The sequence below is a fragment of the Nicotiana sylvestris genome, chromosome 8 (assembly GCF_000393655.2).
Source record: "Nicotiana sylvestris chromosome 8, ASM39365v2, whole genome shotgun sequence".
NCBI lineage: Eukaryota > Viridiplantae > Streptophyta > Magnoliopsida > Solanales > Solanaceae > Nicotiana > Nicotiana sylvestris.
In genome coordinates this window covers 16,296,818-16,318,085 of record NC_091064.1, presented here as the reverse complement: position 1 = coordinate 16,318,085, position 21,268 = coordinate 16,296,818, and the positions used below count along the sequence as shown (strand labels likewise).

Sequence of the window (21,268 nt, the reverse complement as noted above, 5' to 3'; positions counted from 1 at the left end):
AGTACAAAGTTAATTGAGGGCTCTGGAAGAGCGGCCTCATTACTACCTGGAGGAACGATATTAACTATTAATAATGCATTGTATTGTAGTAAGTCTCAAAGAAACTTGTTGAGTTTCAAAGCTATTCGCCAAAATGGCTACCATGTTGAGACCTCTAACGAAGGAAAGGTTGAATACCTTTATATTACTACAATAAAAGCAGGGAAAAAATGTGTGCACGAAAAATTACCCGCATTTTCTTCTGGGTTGTACCACACAAATATTGGTGTGGTTGAATCACATGCCATAGTAAACAAAAGGTTTACTACTTCTAATGATTTTATCATTTGGCATGACCGGTTGGGCCATCCCGGTTCTAACATGATGCGCAGAATAATAGAGAATTCAAATGGGCACACATTGAAGAATAAGAAGATTCTTCAATTTAAGGAATTCTCTTATGCTGCTTGTTCTCAAGGAAAAGTGGTTATTAAACCATCAGCAGCTAAAGTTGGGATTGAATCCCCTGCATTTCTGGAACGTATACAAGGTGATATATGTGGGCCTATACACCCTCCATGTGGACCATTCAAGTATTTTATGGTCTTGATAGACGCATCGACAAGATGGTCACATGTGTGCTTATTGTCAACTCGTGATATGGCATTTGCGAGATTGTTGGCCCAAGTAATAAGGTTAAGAGCACAATTTCCAGATTATGCAATTAAGACAATTCGTCTTGATAATGCTGGTGAATTTACATCTTAGTCCTTTACAGATTATTGTATGACCACTGGAATAAAAGTTGAGCATCTGGTTGCTCATGTTCATACTCAAAATGGTCTAGCATAATCATTGGTTAAACGACTTCAACTAATAGCTAGATCATTGCTAATGAGGACAAAACTCCCCCTTTCAATGTGGGGACATGCTATTTTGCATGCAGCAGCACTTGTGCACATAAGGCCAACCAGTTATCATAAAGTCTCCCCATTACAGTTGGCTTATGGTCAGGAGCCAAATTATTTCCATCTAAGAATTTTTGGATGTGCGGTATATGTTCCAATTGCTCCACCACAACGCACAAAGATGGGCCTCCAAAGAAGGTTGGGAGTATATGTTGGTTATGAATCTCCTTCTATTATTAAATATTTGGAGCTTATGACAGGAGATTTGTTTACAGCCAGATTTGCTGATTGTCATTTTGATGAATCAGTTTTTCCAACATTAGGGGGAGAAAATAAACAGCTAGAAAAAGAGATAGATTGGAACGTATTATCTCTATCTCATTTGGATCCTCGTACAAATCAATGTGAACAAGAAGTTCAAAAGATCATTTATATGCAAAATGTTGCAAATCAATTGCCAGATGCATTTACTAAATATTTTATAACAAATATATAATTTTATAAGCAATTTAATATTGTGTATAAAAGATTATTTTAGTGTTTAATAATTAACTTCTGGAGTTAAATTAATAAGTTCTTCCCATCTTACCTTTATTGATGTAATTTTTTCAAAAATATAATGATTGAGTTGAAATAAAAAATCACATAAGTCGGAATTGCTAAAATAGCTCTATTACCTTTGAAAAATTAATTATATTGCCGACATTGTAACCTTTTTCTGCAGTCTATCTCGAGCATAACCAAATAGGATTATAGGAACATCTCTTTGGAGTCGTTTGGTTGGGAAACAAGTTATCCCAGAATTAATTATTGTTGGATTATTATTCCGCCCTCTCATAGTTAATAGAAAAAAATACTACAATCCTGAGATAACTAATCCAAAGATTAGCTATACCACTATTTTATCCCAAGTAAATATGAAATAAACTCATCTCAAATTTAATCCTGCGATTAATTACCCCTTATCCCTCGTACCAAACGAGCTCTTATTCTCTTCGTAAGACTGAGTAACAAATCCCTTGTAAAGGAGAAAGGAGTTGTAACTCAAAACCATTCTCAACCTCTTTTCATTTTTAATATAGCCAACAAAGCGAAGTTAAAAACTGCTAATCAACACAAGAACATGGACAAAGGGAAGACCAAAGAAAAATGATCTTCATCAGAAATTGTAGCACATTGGTAGAGTAGGACAGGCACAAAACTATATACTAAAGAAAATAACATGTGCTAGCTAGTGTACACTGCCGATTGATCGAGAAAAACACATGTTACATCATTTTATGATCTTCTGGATGAATGCTAAGATCCATTGGGACCATTCAACGGTCAAGTGTCCTTCTCATCTGTTTGGTACGACGAGAATTCCTTTGACAATGAACTGGCTAGATCTCAACTTTGATGTTCCGAGTTGTAAAAACTCTCAACCAACAGAAACTCCAACCTCAATCAGATCAGCCTTCCTATTATTTTGCAACCACATCTGGCTCAAGTACCTACTGTGAATCGATAAATACCTGCAGCATCATGAAGAACAAAATTCTATGCACTTACTCCATAACACAATGTTAAAACAAAGAGGTAAATGAAAACTATAATACAAGGTTATCGCATAAGACGACATCCAGAATTTTGAAAAGTTTTTCTATGCACTTACTCCATAACACAATGTTAAAACAAAGAGGTAAATGAAAACTATAATACAAGGTTATGGCATAAGACGACATCCAGAATTTTGAAAAGTTTTTCGAACATGTATATGACAACAGATTCCTGTGCATGTATCAAGTGAGTACTATTTTTGGGCTGCTATTTTTGGACTGCAAAAGAAGGATGAATAGTTAAGGATGTAGTCATTGATCAATTTGAGGCCATCTCATACTTCAGATCACAGGTGGATCTACCACAACTCATTGATTTACTAGGTTCGTAATCAATCATTTGTACTAATTAAGCAAAAAATTTAACATATATACAACGTTCGAGCCAAAGCTATCAGCTGAACCCGTATCTTCCCCTCTACATCCACCCATGCTTTGTATTTTCGCAACATATTTGCCGGTAGCAAAACTTTTCTTATCAATGCCATGTGGCATGGCATGAGAATATACAGTGGTCTGGATCTGTACTGAAGATAGGTCAACAATTAAACCAAAGAAGATGTGCGGACAATCAAGTCTTAGAAAGGTGCAACCGCGTTCTAAAATAAGAAAATGGAATAACTAAAAGAGAATGAAATTGAAAAGAAGCATTATCCTCCATATCAACTTTGCTGTGAGCTGAAACTGAAACTAACCTCCAACTCCAGCAAAGAATCATATGTTTTCTTCTCACGCGTGTCAAACACTGTAATGCCTGTGATTTTCTGTACCCCATGCTTCACAGCAATCAGGTTCTACAGGGGAAAGTGCACCAAAATTCATTTTTATGATGTTAAACAACTAAATAATCAAATAAACAATTGCAATTAACATAACTATCTCTTGAAGCTACATTTTGTTATGGAACTACCATATATCTACTTTTGTAATCTCTGCATCTTCTTGATGCCAATCTATGAAACAGCTTACTTTATCAAAAAAAAAAAAATCACTCTTGAAGCTATTAGGATATAGAACATTGTTATCAACAGTTCAATGAGATCAGTCACCAATGACTAAAATTATATATCCAATAAAATGTGCATTCGAGCTATCCATTTTACAATATTAAATAGAAGATTATCCTCACCAACTGGAATTCTGAAGAGCTAAATGCTTCCACCTGCGCCAAATGCTGTTCAAGGAAGACAGAGTTAGGGATCCAGTACCCGCAGAGAAGTTTAGAATCGACAAGAAGAGGAGAAAAAACAGCTGCAATCATATGCCCAACACTACAAAGAGAAAAGATTAGCTGAAAGTATACTCGTAGATGAAGTAGAAATTATGATAGAGAATTGAACTTGCACAACAAAGTGCAAGATTAACAATATGACACAATCAGTGCTAAGAATGAGTATGACAATTAATAACGGAACAAAAACGCATGCACCAAACAAGAGCTTTAATAAAAAGAAGGGAATTCCATCAATTGTAGGAGAGGTTTAAGCTCATCAGCTCGTGCAGAAGCCATTTCAGTGTCTCACCATTGTTAGAAGACCATTAACCATAACAGCCTTCTCATCGAGTGATTCACTTTGTGACACCCAAACTTCAAAAGGGCCAAGCAACCTGTCTGTCTGGTTTGCGAGATTCAACCGTACCTACAGAAGTGCCACAAAGACATCCAGTTTCATGACAGACAAATTGCAAGCGGAAGACAGAACAGAAGTAAATTCAATTCAAATGGACAAACTTCCTCACCAATACGGTAGATAAAAGGACTCATGTAATAATCCCAAATCCACTAGTTTAAGCAGCAATTAACACACTGTGTAAAGAGAAATGCGCTATAGTAATGTAAACGCAGACTTACTACGAAAGGTTTCTCCAGCATGATAATGGATGGCACTTCCACTGCTCTTAGCTCAATGTCTTTATGAGCAATAGGCTGCAAGGTAAGAAACAAATACCTTTAAGAGCGCATAAAAATTCATCATTAGAAATCATTTGACTTACACTTCCAAGAATTTGTTGTGTCTGAAGGCGTCCAGGTTCTCCCAAATTTGTGCGCCAAGTAATCTGGAGTTTGCCCAAGACATTACTTCCCTCCACCTTCAGCAATGAAGAGCCATCGGATGATAATTTCAATTGGTAGAGGAAATTATGGACCCCGCCTCCAGATCTTAAGAGAACAGGGGGCTTAAATACATCACTGGCAGATCAAAATATATCAGCAAAGGCTAGTCAAGGGAACAAAGGTGAATGCTAACACCAACTGGTGATCACATCAACATTTAAAACCAAAATAAAGCAGCAATTCCCATTGTAAAAGAGAAAAAATCTATTAGTCAACCTCATTGGTTGTTTGCTCTCTGGTTGATGATCAACACCTCTTAGTACTGTAGCGCTCCAATGCTGAGCTGGCTCAAAATCAACTTGGTCCATATAGAGATTAGATTTTGTATGATTCTCTATGCTAGCCTCCAAAAAGGTAGTTTCCTGGGATGGAAAAAGACTTTACTGTCATGAACAGGAAAAGTATTAGAAATGCAGAAGCTGATATTGCTGCTTCTGGTAGATCATTCTCAAGAGACAAGATGGTTTGTAATATTAGAAATCAAATGCGATCTCACATTATCCTATTAGGGACAGAAAACTGCCCAAATGGGTAGAAATAACAGACATTCCATATAAGCAAATGAGATTGGCGGCAGTATGTTGCAGATTTATGAAAGTGGTAAAAGTCAGATGCTATGTTATCATAAATTGGCCTTAACTGAGACATCCCAATGATTGAAATTGAAATAATAACTGCAAAACTAACTTTTCTTGACCTATTTTCCTAAGATATTCAGCCTACCAGTATGAACGCAAGATAATGAACTTACACTCAATGAGCTTGAACCAACCTACCTTAACAACGCGAACCTGCAGAAACAAACAACAGTTATTATCTTGAAAAAGCACGTCCAGACTTGAGAAATTAATCAATAATAAAGAAGCAAATATGATATATATTAGAATAGCAGAAAAATATAGTAAAGAACTGTCCCAATGCATAGGATGTAAAGCATATAGAATCCTATCAGAATAAAATTGCTAAAACAACACAGGTTTTTGGATGTACCTTTGTTCTAACAGAAAGTGGGTTTGCGACCATAAATTTGAAATATTGTGGAAGATATTTACGCTCACCATCATTGTCGCTATAAAGAGCAGTGCATACCAACCTAAAAAGTGAAGCAATTGAATAAATGAACTATCATATTGATAGAAGGTTCCTATCAACATAGAACAGAAATTTTATCATGAAACTTACGTGTGTGCACCAAGTTCTTTCACATCATGTTCCACAATGAAGTCATATCTCCCTCCAGCACGTATTGATTCCACAGGTGATTTAGAAGTATCTAAAAGAAGTATCCTCTGCCTCTCTGTTTGGATTTCTGCCTGTAGAAAATTAAATCACTTATATAAAGCAGTGCGTAGAGCCAAGAGATAAGAATTCAAAAGGTTAGAAAGTTTCTAGCAGCTTACAAAACTGATAATATGAAAAACAAGATCCCTGTACTTGACTCTCAATCAGAGATGCTTGTGGTCTAAATTGTCCAGGTAGATATTTATCTCACCCTTTTCACTAAACGATTCCTAGGCTTTTTACATTCATTTGACAATTACCTATGAAAGCACTTTATACCAGACACACGGTAGCAAAATTGCAGCATATCAAATAATAGAAACTGAAGTTTCATAAGCCATGCTTAAGAGACATTCCATTGTCCGTACACTCACGCAGAGACTCAAATATGCCCATTGAGCAAATTCATTTTCTTCAGTGTAAGATACATTTTGACGGCTGGTGTAAGATACAATTGGACCATACTTCCCAAAAATATGAAAGCTTGACTAACGGCTTTCAATAAGTAGCAAAATGATCAATACAAGAGCATAAAGGCCACACATATACAAAATGCAATAGCCTGTTGTCTATATATCTACTTAGTCAAGGATGTCCCCTATGTGTGCACATTCCTAAATATGGAAAATGCAACTCTATGACCAGAAGATTGCGATGACACTACTATTCTCCATTTACTATTTTTCCAAAGAAATTTTCTACACCAGAAGCACATCATTCTTTCAGACAATTCGCTAAGTAGAAAAACTATTTGGTTATATTTGTGTAGTTTTTTGAAGTTGATCATACTTGCGCACTAAAATGCAGTAAGCACTCAAAGAGGGTAAACCAAGGAAAAAACTTTTTTTATCAATTTTATTTTCTAGGATAGAGAAGTAAACCCCCGGCTAATGTACAGCACCAAACTTCATTTAATACTTTTGCCAAAGAGCACATATTCAGTCTTGCCACCTTACAAATTTATGCCCCCAGACAAAATAGTAAGGATCTTGCTTATTTACAGTAGCTTCTCATAGTAATCAGCTAAGCGAGCAAATCACCTTGATGGTAACATCTCTAACTTCAAAGTTGGAGCTGTTATTAATGCTTATATAACTGCAGAATGTCTCTCCCAAATATATCGCCCTGCAAGATTATAAATTTAACACGGGGAAAAGAAAAATAACTAATCACAACATCCAACATATAAGCAGTGATTGCACATCAGTCATTATCTACTGTTTGAATATATGTATATAGAAAATTTAAAGAAAAATGTTAATAAAATATACTCCATTTCAAAACAACGACTGATATCATAGTACAAGGGTCAAACCATTCAATTTTATCTCAATTTGAACATCAATTCCTTTACTTTGTAAAATAAAATATCCACATTCAAAGACTTCTCAAAAGTAGAATAGTATTTTTAAGTTATTTGTATTAAAATGTATTTTAGAATGTTACTTCCTATGTTCTAATTTATGTGACGCTCTTTACTTTTCAGTCTGTCCGAAACAATTTAACTTTAAATTTCTCATTTTATCCTTAATGGGATGATTTAGAGCCACATGAATTTCTTTCTAGAGCTTGTTTTAAATCACAAATTTCAAAAGTTTTACTATTTTTTTTCTTAAACTTGATGGTCAGTAAAACATCATCATATAAATTGAAACAAAAGGAGTACTATAAGTTACAATTTTTGTAATTAAGAATAGTAAAAAATGTTATAAAATTACAATAAGAAACTATTGGACAATCCAAATAGTTATAGTGTTATTCTGAGCTAAGTTGCTCGGACACGAGTGCGAGTGTCCGACTCGGGTGCGGATCTAGAGGTCGGATCCTTCGAGATGTAAATTCTAAAATTCGGGGATACGAATCCTAGTAAAGATACGGGTGCGGGGATCCGGTTAAAAATAATTCAAAAATATAAAAATATCTCTAAATTATGAGAAATTGTGGAATACTTACGTATAGCTTGTAAAGTGTGGATTTATTTTTTATTCAAGTTGTAAATAAATAAGGGATTGATTTCCTAGATAAAGTATGCTATTTTCTTCAAAGTTACCCTAGTTTTGGTTCTGATTTCGGGAATCAAGTTGTATCTCGTCCCGAATTTTTTCATACGTCGTGGTCAAAGTACCCAAAATTGTTTGACCAAATCCGGTACGGTTCCCATACCCACACCCATACTAGTGTCGTGTCGACACGGGTGTGGCACCTAAAATGCCATGTCAGAGCAACTTATATTGTGAGTTGTGGTCTCATATAGAGTGTATACATGGCAATGCTTCACTGGTGGTGACTAATTCTTATGCGACAGATTTGTATAAGTTAGCTAGTTGGGTTAGTCAGTTTGTTAGAAAGACAGGTAGCTTAGCTTAGCTTTTGTATATAAGCTCTTAGCGGTGTATAATCAAGTTGGTGGTTATCATTTTCATCTCACACATTCCAAATTTCTCTTCTTCTCGAAGCTTCCGCTATTAGAGAGCTTTGAAGCTCATGCTCTTGCTCAATGATTGTCATATATTTCAGCATGGTGCTGGTAGTATACGCGAATTAAGTTTCTTCTTCAGATTTCATCGATTCCGAAAATCGCCTTTATTTCCTGTTTTTTCAGTTTGTCAATGGCAGAATCAACAATTTTGTACACACATCCACTATACCTTGGTGCATCGGATACTCCGAGCGTTGTTCTAATCCCTGTTAAGCTTACAGGATCTGAGAACTATGGGCTTTGGAGCAGGACAATGAAGATTGCCCTTTTAGGGAAGAGAAAGTTAGGATTTTTAACTTGCACCCGCACAAATGAGTCATGTAAGGCAGAGTTGCATGAGCAATGGAAAACTTGTAATGCGATTGCCCTTTCATGGCTGATGAACACGGTGTCCACAGAACTTCTCGGTGGAATTGCATATGCTTCTAATGCACATCTTGTGTAGGAAGATTTGAGAGAGCGATTTGACAAGGTGAATCCGATGAGAATCTTCCAATTGCACATATCTATTGCCACTCTGTCACATGGTATTGATTCTATTTCCACCTATTTCACTAAGTAGAAGAGTCTTTGGAATGAATATGATGCCTTAGTGCCTGCTCCAAATTCGAAGGATTACATTGAACACATATTACAATTCCTTAGTGGTTTAAATGATTCTTACGATCAAGCTAGAAGACAAATCCTCTTGAAATCCAATGTTCCTTCTATTAATCAAGCATATCTATGGTAATCAAGGACGAATTACAACACTCTCCTGGTCTAGGCTCAGTGAATGAGAAAAATGATCCAATTGCTATGCAAGTTGGTAAAGGTCAAGGTTATACAAATAAAAACCCTTTCCTATAGTGTGAAGATTATGGGCTTAAGGGTCACACAAAGGAAAATTGTTATAAAATTATTGGTTATCCTGAGGAATTTAAGGGAAAGAAGAAATTGGGTTCTGGTAATTCTGGAGGTCAATATGGTCGTTGCAACGATAATTTTAGAGGGCAATTTGGTCGTGGTACTCAATAATCCTTCAATGTTGTCAATAATATATGTAGTGTTAGTTTCATTGTATGAATAGTAGTAAATAACCCTAATCTCATACGTATTAGGAGTAGGACATGTATTGTATATATAGGGCTCTTTGTATCATTGTCAATTAATTAGTCAATAATATATTTTCTCCCGTGCTTTCTCACATGGTATCAGAGCAAGGGTGAGAAAATTATAGCTGTGGGTCATTCCAGCAACTTCCGGGAAGAAAGACCTCGTCGCCGTGCAATTTTCCGACGACTTAAGATGTTGTCCGTAACAAAATCACTTTCCGTTGGTGTTGTGCAAAAACCAACACCACCACAGGGTTCAGGCTCCGGTGACCAAACCCCAGTAAACCCCACCGGAAAACTCCTCTTCACGCGCCCTCACGCGCCAGAAACCTCCCGGCAGATCCGACCCACGCGCCCCACGCGCCGCCGCGTGAGCACTGTTCCGGCCATTTTTTGAAAAACTTCCAGTAGGACAGTCGGATCGCGTAGTAATTCCGAGTCTATCCATACCCTTTTCATTTGATTCCGACCACTTTGAGTTTTTTCCGGCGACTACAGTGATTTTTCCGGCGTGAACAGTGATCCCCAGAAAATTTCTAACCTTTTCCAGCGTGAACATTATAATGTCATTCTTAGAAACCTTAGACTCACAATTCGTTGGATCGAATGCATTAAATCCAATCCAGATGGTTTCTTTACCGGATTATATTGAGTTCCTTCAGTACAAAGCACGTAAACAGACATCTTCAAGATTAGCCTCCGTTGTTCCAACAAATAGTAGCATGACTGGTGTCTCCAAATCTTCACCTTCTGAGTCTCGGGTCATTGATTCAGGCGCATCTGATCATATTTCTGGTAACAAAATCTCTTTTTACTAGTATCTCATATTCTCGATCTCTTCCAACAGTCACAATGGCCAATGGGTCTCAAGCCATGGCAACTGCAATAGGTCAAGCAAGTCCACTTCCTTCCTTACCTTTAGATTCAGTTCTTTATGTTCCTGATAGTCCTTTTAATCTCATAACCGTTAGTCGCTTCGCCAAATCACTTAAATCTGCTGTTCTATTCCTTGGTGACCTTGTTTTTATACAGGAACGTAGTACAGGGCGGATCATTGGTACCGGACGTGAATCAGATGGACTTTATTACCTTATCCTTGCAAAATCACATGGACTCGCATCTTGTCTTCCTCCAATAACTTGTCCCGTTACAGATTCACCAGATTTATTACATAAACGGTTAGGACATCCCAGTTTGTCAAAACTTCAGAAAATGGTACCTGGCTTATCTCACTTGTCCACTCTAGAGTGTGAGTCGTGTCTGCTCGGTAAGCATACCCGCTCCCATTTCCCGCGGCGTCTTGATAATCGAGCATAGTCACCTTTTACTTTAGTCCATTCAGATGTTTGGGGTCCTAGTCGGGTTAGTTCTACCTTAGGATTCCGCTACTTTGTCAGTTTCATTGATGATTATTCTAGGTGCACTTGGATATTTTTGATGAAAAATCGATCTGAGTTGTTTTCTATTTTCCAAACCTTCCACGCTGAAATTCAAAATCAATTTGGGATTTCTATCCGCACATTTCGTAGTGATAATGCCCTAGAGTATTTGTCTTCCCCATTTCAGCAGTTTATGAACTCCCATAGGATTATTCATCAAACATCTTGTCGGTACACATCCCAACAAAATGGGGTAGCTAAAAGAAAGAATAGACATCTTATTGAAACTGCTCGTACCCTACTCATACAATCTCATGTTCCGCTTCGTTTTGGGGGGATGCAGTTCTTACATCTTGTTATCTTATTAATCGTATGCCATCTTCAGTTATCTAAAATCAAGTTCCATTCTCTGTCCTGTTTCCCCACTTACCTTTGTTCTCTCTTCCACCCCGTGTCTTTGGGAGTACGTGCTTTGTTCATGACCTTACTCCAGGAAAAGATAAGTTAGCTACTCGTGCTCTTAAGTGCATATTTCTGGGTTACTCGAGAACGCAAAAGGGATATCAATGTTATTCTCCTGACCTTCAGCGATTTGTTATGTCTGATGATGTTACCTTCTTTGAAACTCAATCATACTTCACAGGTCCAGTTAATCACTTAAATATTTCTGAGGTGCTACTCGTTCCTTCTTTTGGAGATTCAGTCTCTATCTCCCATTCATCTTCCTCCATAGCTCCACCGCCTACAGTTCCAATTATAGCTCTACCACCTATAGCTCCAGTGTCACCACCGAGTCCAGTGCCACCACCTAGTCCAGCTCTACCAGCTATAGCTCCAGTGCCACCACCTAGTCCAGTTCCACTAACTATAGCTCCAGTGCCACCGCCTAGTCCAGTTTAACCTTCTACAGCTCCACCACTCCTGACTTATCATCGTCGTCCGCCCCCAGCATCAGGCTCAGCTGATTCACGTCCTGCACCTGACCCTGCTAATACTGCGGACTTGTCTCCTCTTAATCAACCGATTACACTACGAAAAGGTATACGGTCCACACTTAATCTTAATCCTCATTATATCGGTTTAAGTTACCATCGTCTCTCATCATCCCATTGTGCATGTGTATCATCTTTGTCCTCTGTTTCCATCCCTAAGTCTACAGGTGAAGCACTGTCTCATCCCGGATGGAGACAGTGCTTCACCTGAAGAGATGTCTGTTTTACATACGAGTGGTACTTGGGAGCTTGTTCCTCTTCCTTCGGGTAAATCGACTGTTGGTTGTCGTTGGGTGTATGCAGTCAAAGTTGGTCCAGATGGCCAGGTTGATCGACTTAAGGCTCGTCTTGTTGCCAAAGGATATACTCAGATATTTGGACTCAATTACAGTGATACTTTCTCTCTCGTGGCTAAAATTGCATCAGTCCGCCTTTTTCTATCCATGGCTGTTGTTCGCCATTGGCCTCTCTATCAGTTGGGCATTAAGAATGTTTTTTTCACGGTGACCTTGAGGATGAGGTTTATATGGAGCAACCACCTGGTTTTGTCGCTCAGGGGGAGTCTAGTGGCCTTGTATGTCGGTTGCGTCGGTCCCTCTATGGTCTAAAACAGTCTCCTCGAGCCTGGTTTGGTAAGTTCAGCACAGTTATTCAGGAGTTTGGCATGACTCGTAGTGAAGCTGATCACTCTGTATTTTATCGACATTCTGCTTCAAATCTCTATATTTATCTAGTCGTTTATGTTGACGATATTGTTATTACCGGCAATGATCAGGATGGTATTAGTAAGTTGAAGCAACATCTCTTTTAGCACTTTCAGACTAAAGCACTTTCAGACTAAGGATCTGGGCAGATTAAAGTATTTTGTGAGTATTGAGGTCGCTCAGTCTAACTCAGGTATTGTGATCTCACAACGGAAGTATGCCTTAAATATTCTTGAGGAGACAGGAATGACAAGTTGTAGACCTGTTGACACTCCGATGGATCCGAATTCTAGACTTCTGCCAGGACAGGGGGAGCCTCTTAGCGATCCTGCAAGATATAGGCGGTTGATTGGTAAATTAAATTACCTCACAGTGACTAGACCTAACATTTCCTTTCCTGTGATTGTTGTGAGTCAGTTTATGGATTCTCCCTGTGATAGTCATTGGGATGCAGTTGTCCGCATTCTTCGGTATATAAAATCAGCTCCAGGCAAAGGCTTATTGTTTGAGGATCGAGGCCATGAGCAGATCGTTGGATACTCAGATGTTGATTGGGCAGGATCACCTTCTGATAGACGTTCTACGTCTGGATATTGTGTCTTAGTAGGAGGAAATTTGGTGTCTTGGAAGAGCAAGAAACAGAATGTGGCTGCTCGGTCTAGTGCAGAAGCAGAATATCGAGCAATGGCTATGGCCACATGTGAGCTAATTTGGATCAAACAGTTGCTCAAGGAGTTGAAATTTGGTGAAATTAGTCAGATGAGACTTGTGTGTGATAATCGAAGCTGCTCTTCATATTGCGTCAAATCCAGTGTTCCATGAGAGAACTAAACACATCGAGATTGACTGTCACTTTGTTAGAGAAAAGATACTCTCAGGGATATTGTTACAAAATTTGTGAAGTCGAATGATCAGCTTGCTGATATTTTCACCAAGTCCCTCACTGGTCCTCGTATTAGTTATATATGTAACAAGTTCGGTACATATGATTTATATGCACCAGCTTGAGGGGGAGTGTTAGTTTCATTGTATGAATAGTAGTAAATAACCCTAATCTCATACGTATTAGGAGTAGGACATGTATTGTATATATAGGGCTCATTGTATCATTGTCAATTAATTCGTCAATAATATATTTTCTCTCGTGCTTTCTCACATGTAAAAATGTTGATATTCAATCACATGGCTATTCAACCAATGATCTGCAGAACACTTTTGCTGGTAAGGAACCATATTTACTGAGGACCAATACAGGCAAATCCTAAGTTTGCTAAACAAAAAGACCACTGACAGTCAGGCTAACATGGCAGGTACTGCTACTTGTCTAATGTCACACACTCTTGCAAATGACTAGATTGTAGACTCAGGTACAACTCATCATACAATAACAGCTGAGAAATAGCTAAAAGATGATCCTAATGCTAAGAGGCCATTAGCAGGCTGGCAGAAATGATACTTGTCAAAAAGCGATAAGGAAGTGCTTATTAAAAGCACTTTATCGAGTATGCTCATCTATTACTTGTCCCTGTTGCAAGCTCCTGTGAGCATCATAGAAAAACTGGAGCGGCTTCAAAGGAATTTTCATTGGGATGGAACTAGAAAATTTCATCTACTGAATTGGCAGACAGTCACTTCCCCAAAGAAGTGGGGTGGACTTGGAGTAAAGATCTTAGGTATTCCTCAAACCTTTGATTGGGAAGTGGTCGTGGAGATTCGGGGTCGAAGAGCTTGCTCTATGGAGGGAGATCATATTAGAAAAGTACGATTCCACGGGAGGGGGTTGGAGGACCAAGGCAATCACAACACCTTTTTGGGTGTGGCATGTGGAGGAGCATCATGAAGAATTGGGAAGCCTTCAATAGCAACATCACTTACAAGGTGGGAGATGGAAGGAGAATCAGCTTTTGGAATCATAGGTGGTGTGGAGAGGATACTCTTAGAGTCTCTTTCTCCCACGTCTTCAGAGTATCAAATCAGAAGAAATTGATGGTCAGAAGGAACTGATGGTCCAATAGATTCGCAAGTAGCATGAAGGGGGGTAGTATGGGACCTCCCATTTAGAAGGAACATGTAAGATTGGGAGATTGCGGAACTCCAAGATTTGTTGGCACTGCTATATGGACAAGACAGGCCCCAGTCATCTTGTGATTCTTGGAGATAGGGGTTGCGTGGCGATGGTTTGTTCATCGTAAAGTCTTTTTACCAAAGTATGTTGGTGAGAGAGGAGGCCACTTTTCCATACTCCTCGATCTGGATTCCTAAGGCGCCCACGAAGGTGTGCTTTTTTGCATGGCTAGCGGTGGGGGAGTGATCTTGACTGCTGAAAATCTGCGAAAGAGAGGAATTACACTTGTTAGTTGGTGCTACAAGTGTAAAAGCTCAGGGGAAGAAGTTGATCATCTTTTGTTGCATTGCCCTGTGTCCTCGGGTTAGTGGAGGGCAATCCTGAATCTTTTTGGTGTTCAATGGGTGATGCCAAGCACCGTAAAGGAAATGTTATATAACTGGGTCGATTTTCCTAGAAGAAGAAAGTAAAAGGCATGGAAGTTCCCGTTAGCTCTCATGTGGATAGTTTGGGGGGAGAGAAATAGGAGAATTTTTTAGGGGATTGAGTCTCCTTTTTCACATATTAAGACTAGTCTTTTATCTTTGATCGCTTTTTGGTTCACTCATATAGCCCCTACTGGTATAGAAGATTGGGCGTCTTTTGTAGAGAATCATGTTTTGATGTAAATTCTCTACTTTTTGGTATACTTCTTGTATACGGGAGTTTTTTCTCCCTTGTACAATTTACCTTATCAAAAAAAATGCTAAGAGGCCATATAAAGATAAAGTCCATTTGCCCACAGGGATAAATTGAAACTTCATGTATTGGTCAAGCACTTCTATTTGGAACTGAAGGTGTAAACAATGTGCTATTTGTACCTGACCCCAAATTCAACATGTTCTCAGCCTCCAAACTAACCAGAGAACTCTCCTGTTCAATCAATTTTTTTCCCTGACTTTGTTTTGTTTCAGGATCTCTACATTAGCAGGGTGGAGGGGATATTGGTAAGGAGAATGCAGATACGTGCATATACAAGGAAGCAGGAGACAATAATAAAGCCAAAACACATCGACGGGCTGCAAATGGGAGTGGAGAAGATTGCAAATTATGGCACATGAGGCTTGGTCATCCTTCAGGTATTGTTATGAAGACTATGAGCCTAGGAAGTTCTGTAGATAATGATTTATTGAATAAATGTGCCATAATCTGCAATCTTCTCCACTCACTAGATAATGATTTGTTGAATAAATGTCCAATCCGTCCATTAGCTAAACAGACTAGGTTTCCTACTAGTAGTTCCAGAGCTGAATTTATTTTCTTTTGTTCATATGGATCTTTGGGGACCTTATAAAGTTGCTACATTTGATAAGAAATACTATTTCTTGACTGTTGTGGATGACTTCAGTGGATATACATGGGTGTATATGTTGCAACTCAAATCTGAAGCCATATTAGCAATTAAAACTGTTTGCTGATGATAAAGAACCAATTTGGGACAATGGTGAAGACTCTAAGGTCAGACAATGGAACAAAATTCTTTAACTCTCAATGTAATGAATTTTTGCGGAGTCTTGAGATAATACACCAAAGCAGTTGCACTCATACTCCACAATAAATGGAGTTGTGGAGGGAAAGTATACACATATTTTAGATGTAGCAAGAGCATCAAGATTTCAGTCCAAGATGCCACTCAAATATTGGGGTGTCTGTGACTGCTGCAGTATATTAGATCAACAGAACACCATCTTCAGCCATCAAAGGGAAGAGTCCTTTTGAAATGTTGCATTCTAAATCTTCATCTCTAGCTCACTTGAAGGTGAGAAGATGTCTCTGCTATGCAACTGTTGTGCCTAAAGGTGACAAGTTTGCTGCAAGAGCATGACTTGCAGTCCTTATGGGATATTCTGAGAGACGGAAGGGATATTTGTTGATGGAACTAGCCACCAAGCAATTCTTTGTAAATAGAGATGTGGTATTCAAGGAATCAGAGTTTCCTTTTACTAAAATTCAAAACTTTGTACATTCAATAGTTCCTGATGTTCATGATTTGAGCATCTAGGATGCTAAATTGCAATCAGTTACAATTGACAGTGTTACACTTGACATTGTTGAGCATCTTTAGAGTCTGAGGTTTTTTTTAAAAAAAATTCAAACCATCACCCAGAGTATGTTGCCCTGTGGTGGTGGCGGGTTTGCCATCACCCCTACCTTTTTATTAGACAATCCAAAAAAATACACGAAGAAGGACATAAATCTTAGCCCAGTATTTTTGAGAGTGCGAAGCGCAAAAAAGCGACAAGGGCTCGTCTCGCTTCAAAAGCGAAGCGCACGCTTTATTAAAGTGAAGCGCAATTCTTAAAAAACATAATGTAAAATTATAAATAATCAAAAACTTCAATTTAAAAACTTAAAAGTAGGTACTAGGTACCACCAAATCATCCACAAACCATAGGACAAGCAAAATCAAATCTACTAAATTACTAGAATCAAAATAGGGAACTTCTGGACTGGAGAAAGAAGAAAAAGAAAGAAAAAGAAGAAGCAGAAACAGACGCAGAAGAAGAAGAAGAAGAAGAAGAAGCAACAGAAGAATCAGAAGCAGAAGAAGAAGAAGAAGAAGAAGAAGCAGAAGAAGAAGAAGCAGAAGAAGAAAGAAAAAAAAATGGCGAAGCAGTGGTCGAGCTTGACCGGAGAAGAAGAAAGGAGAAAGAAATTACTTGGACTGGAGAAGCAGTGGCCGAGCTCGAGCTTGAGAGAGAAGGGGTCAGCAATGGCGATAAACCTAGCTTTTTGTCGATGTCTCTGTTTTTGTGAGGGTCTGTTGTGACTATTTAGGGGTCTGTTTTGTATAATTAAAAAACAGACCCCAAGGTTTTTTTTTTAAAAAAGGGCCTCTACGCCATTGTAAAAGAAGCGATCGCTTCGTCGCTTCAGCCAGTGAAGCGCGCGCTTTTCAAGATCGCATCGCCTCGGGCAGCAAGAAGCGATACAGTGTCGCTTCGCGCTTAAAGCGACAAAGCGATCGCTTTTCTAAACACTGTCTTAGCCTCTAGAGATACATGGAGTGTGACTGAGACTCTAGGATAATTATGTGCATAGTCTAAATTTTCACTAAAACTAAGAGAGGACTCCCCTCTCATGTTACAGATAAAAGAGCTAGCTTTGAAATGAAAACTATATTTGAATACAACGAGAGTAGTCTTAAACATTATCAAATATGAAATGCCCCTTCTTGGACCTGATTCTAAAGCGGATAAAGCCATTTTGATCATTTTTCAATAAAGCTTTAGTCTTTCGTGGCAAGGTCATAGCTTGTGTGAAGAATCTCTTATGTTTAGTCTCCACTCCAATGTTAGCAAGCAAGTCCGCAACAAAATTAGCCTCCCTATAAAAGTGACCAACTTGAGCTTGCCCTTGAATCATCAGGTATCTGATTTGATGGATATAATCCTTGAGGTATGACTGAATCTTGTTCTCCCCCTTTAGTCATTCTAAGTAGTAATAAGGAGTCAGTTTCTAGAGCAGGAATCAGTAGCTCAAGATGAAGAGATGCTACGTGGAGAGTCATTACAAGAACAGGATTCACAGGAAGCAACCACTTCAGCACCAACACAAAGTGTTCCTCCTCTTATTAGAAAATCCACAAGGGAATCTAAGGAGCCTATTTGGATGAAGAATTATGTGGCCCCCAACAAAGTATCTAGCAAACATCCCTTGGGCAACTACCTATCCGATGACAACACTACTCCAACTTATCATAGCTACCTAGCTAAATTCTCAGACTTTGGTAGAGCCACAGACCTTCAAACAGGCAGCAAAGGATGCCAGGTGGATCAAGGCAATGCAATAGGAGATTTAAGCCTTGGACCGTGGGATCTAAATGGATATACAAGATTAAGTACAGCCAATGAGGAATTAAAAGATTTAAATCTAGGTTAGTTGCAAAATGCTATGGTCAACAAGAAGAGCTTGACTATCATGACATCTTCTCTCATGTGCCCAAGATAGTCACAATGAGATCTGTTATAGCACTGGCTGTCTCTAGAGGCTGAACTTTGTACCAAATAAATGTTTACAATGCTTTTTTACAAGGTGATCCTTGTAAAGACGTGTACATGGAGATGCCAACAGGCATTAAGAAGCAGGACTCAAGCAAGCCTCCAGGCAGTGGAACATCAAATTGACAGATGTTTTACTTGCAGCAGGTTTCACTCATAGTAGCCATGACTATTCTCTGTTTACATTGAAGAAACAAGGAGGAATGGTAATTATTCTGGTATATGTTGATGATTTACTAATCACAGAGAGTAATGAGGAGTTGATCCGTTAGGCCAAGCAGGTACTGCATCAAAATTCAAGATCAAGGATTTAGATGAACTTAAATATTTTCTGGGCATTGAAGTCTTAAGGTCTAAGTCTGGTGTCATTCTAAATCAGAGAAAGTATGTGTTGGAGCTTATTTTTGAAATGGGACAGCCAAACCTGATGTTACCTCCATGGAAACAAACTTGAGATTAACCACAGCAGAATATGATGAAGCAACTGGTGATGTAGGAGATGTGATTCTCAAGGATATTGGTTTATATCAAAGGTTGATTGGGAAGTTAATGTATGTCACAATCACCAGGCCAAACATTAGTTATGCCTTCCAAAACTTGAGTCGGTTTATGCAAAGACCAAAAGGGTCACACTAGGAAGCTGCACGTAGGGTGGTCAGGTATTTGAAAATGATCCAAACCAAGGAGTTTGGCTGAAAGCAGTCCTGTACCTGAATTGAGTTGTTGGTGTGATACTGTTTGGGCAGCCTGTTCCAATACAAGAGGTCCGTTACAGGGTGTGTGATCAAATTTGGTAATTCCCTGATTTCTTGGAAATCGAAAAAATAACAAACAGTATTTAGTAGTTCAGCTGAAGCTGAATATAGAAGCATGGCTTCAGCTGTAGCAGAGGTCACCTGGTTAAATGGCATGTTCAAGGAGTTAGTGGTTGACATTAAGGTTCCTATTACTGCGCAAAGTGACAGCAAATTTGCTATGCAAATAGTAGCTAATCATATCTTCCATTAGCAACAAACATATAGAAATTCATTGTCACTTTATTCGAGATAAGATCAAGGATGGCATGGTCAAGACAGTGTATGTGAACACTAAGGATCAGCTGGCAGATTTGCTCACTAAGGGATTGAGTAAGACTCAATCTCTATACCTTCTAGGCAAGCTTGGTGTGCTTAACATCCTGCACCCTTCTAGGCAGCTTGAGGGAGAATATTATGAGATTTGGTCTCATATAGAGTGTATATGTGGCAATGCTTCATTGGTGGTGACTAATTCTTATGTGACAAGACATGTATAAGTTAGTTAGTTGGGTTAGTCAATTTGTTAGAAAGACAGTTAGCTTAGCTTTTGTATATAAGCTCTTAGCTGTGTATAATCAAGTTGGTGGTTATCATATTCATCTCACACATTCCTTCCTCATTTCTCTTCTTCTAGAAGCTTCCGCCATTAGAGAGCTTTGAAGCTCATACTCTTGCTCACTGATTGTCGTATATTTTAGCAAGTGTCTTATAAAATAGAACTGCAACAGTTATACTTATACATTAAGAAGTGCAACACTGACTTTAAATTCTGAATTTGTTTCGCGACATGAGTGTACCAAATTTAGTCAAATAAAGCAAAACGAAGCTAACCCGAAGGACTGAGGGAGAAGTAGGAGGCCAGGGAGTCCAAGCGAATCAGAAGGATGCTGAAGAAGGAATCTATTCCGGTAAGACAGATCCGAGGGATCAACTGAAGTATTGCCGGCGGTGGTGGCGGCGGCGGAGGAGACGGTATCGGCTAGGAGACGAGGGAGATGCTCAGCGGCGACAGGATCATCGAACAGGTCTTCGCCGAACAAAAGATCTGTAGGGTCGAAACGGAGCGGAGTTTCGATGTGAAGAGAAGGTCGACATAGTCTCATGACCCTAAAGGCCAGAGAATGTGGACCTTGCGTACTGCTCATCTTCATCTAGATTTCGATTCGCTGTGGCTTCTGTGAATTCTTTTTCCTCTCTCGAATGATTTCTGAAGGCAATTTTCCTTCGAGGAAGGAAAGGGGGAGCATAAAGGATTACAAAATTGGAGTATCAATTATGAAGGGAAAATACTTTTTTTTTCTTTTAAATGAAGTGTTTAGCTAATTTTTTTTTTTTTTTTGGAAGTAATTTTGGAGAATCAGAAAAAAATATCTTCAATCCGAAATAACTTTTTTGAAAAGCATATTTGACAAAACACAATTAAAAATTATTTTTAAAAGTTTGATCAAACATTAATTACTGTTGAAAAGTGCTTTTCAAATTAATTAGTCACACACAAATTATTTCTCGTGAAAAGTACTTTTGAAAAAAAATCATTTTTCAAAATAAATTGATTTTTGCAGCTTGGCCAAATAGGCTATAAATTTGCAAATCGGTACGTTGTGAAATTGTTTATTTTTTTTCCTTTATTTATTACACTTTTGATTCATTTATCTTTATCATTAGCAACTTGTGAATATTTGTCTTAGCTCATCACAAAATGTGTGCATTTGAGTATGATATTAAATTAGGCTTAGGCCGACCAATATTTAGAGCAAATGTTCAATCGAGAAAAAATTGGTTATTTTCAAAAATACAAAAGTATATTCAGTGAAGGGTCTGATTTGTCATTCTACT

At 38.5% G+C, this 21,268-nt stretch overlaps 1 protein-coding gene across 1 annotated transcript; it reads right to left on the bottom strand.

Moving 5' to 3' along the window:
- Positions 1–2,023: 2,023 nt before the first annotated feature.
- LOC104237717 (uncharacterized) lies at positions 2,024–20,704 on the bottom strand. The gene is made up of 12 exons (XM_070155653.1): positions 20,264–20,704; positions 6,923–7,007; positions 5,784–5,914; positions 5,592–5,694; positions 5,378–5,392; positions 4,818–4,963; positions 4,481–4,676; positions 4,338–4,412; positions 4,009–4,125; positions 3,615–3,659; positions 3,181–3,279; positions 2,024–2,401 (listed from the first exon to the last, which is right to left on the bottom strand). The coding sequence occupies exons 1-12, from the start codon at positions 20,581–20,583 to the stop codon at positions 2,381–2,383; spliced, it is 1,353 nt and encodes a 450-aa protein (XP_070011754.1). The 5' UTR covers positions 20,584–20,704; the 3' UTR covers positions 2,024–2,380.
- Between the last annotated feature and the right edge of the window lie 564 nt (positions 20,705–21,268).

Coding starts and splice junctions, on each gene's coding strand:
- LOC104237717 (XM_070155653.1), bottom strand. CDS start 20,583: ATGAAGATGAGCAGTACGCAAGGTCCACATTCTCTGGCCTTTAGGGTC. Junction 4,677..4,817: donor GAGAGCAAACAACCAATGAG/GTTGACTAATAG, acceptor TTGATCTGCCAG/TGATGTATTTAAGCCCCCTG. Junction 2,402..3,180: donor ATTCTTTGCTGGAGTTGGAG/GTTAGTTTCAGT, acceptor ATGATGCTGCAG/GTATTTATCGATTCACAGTA.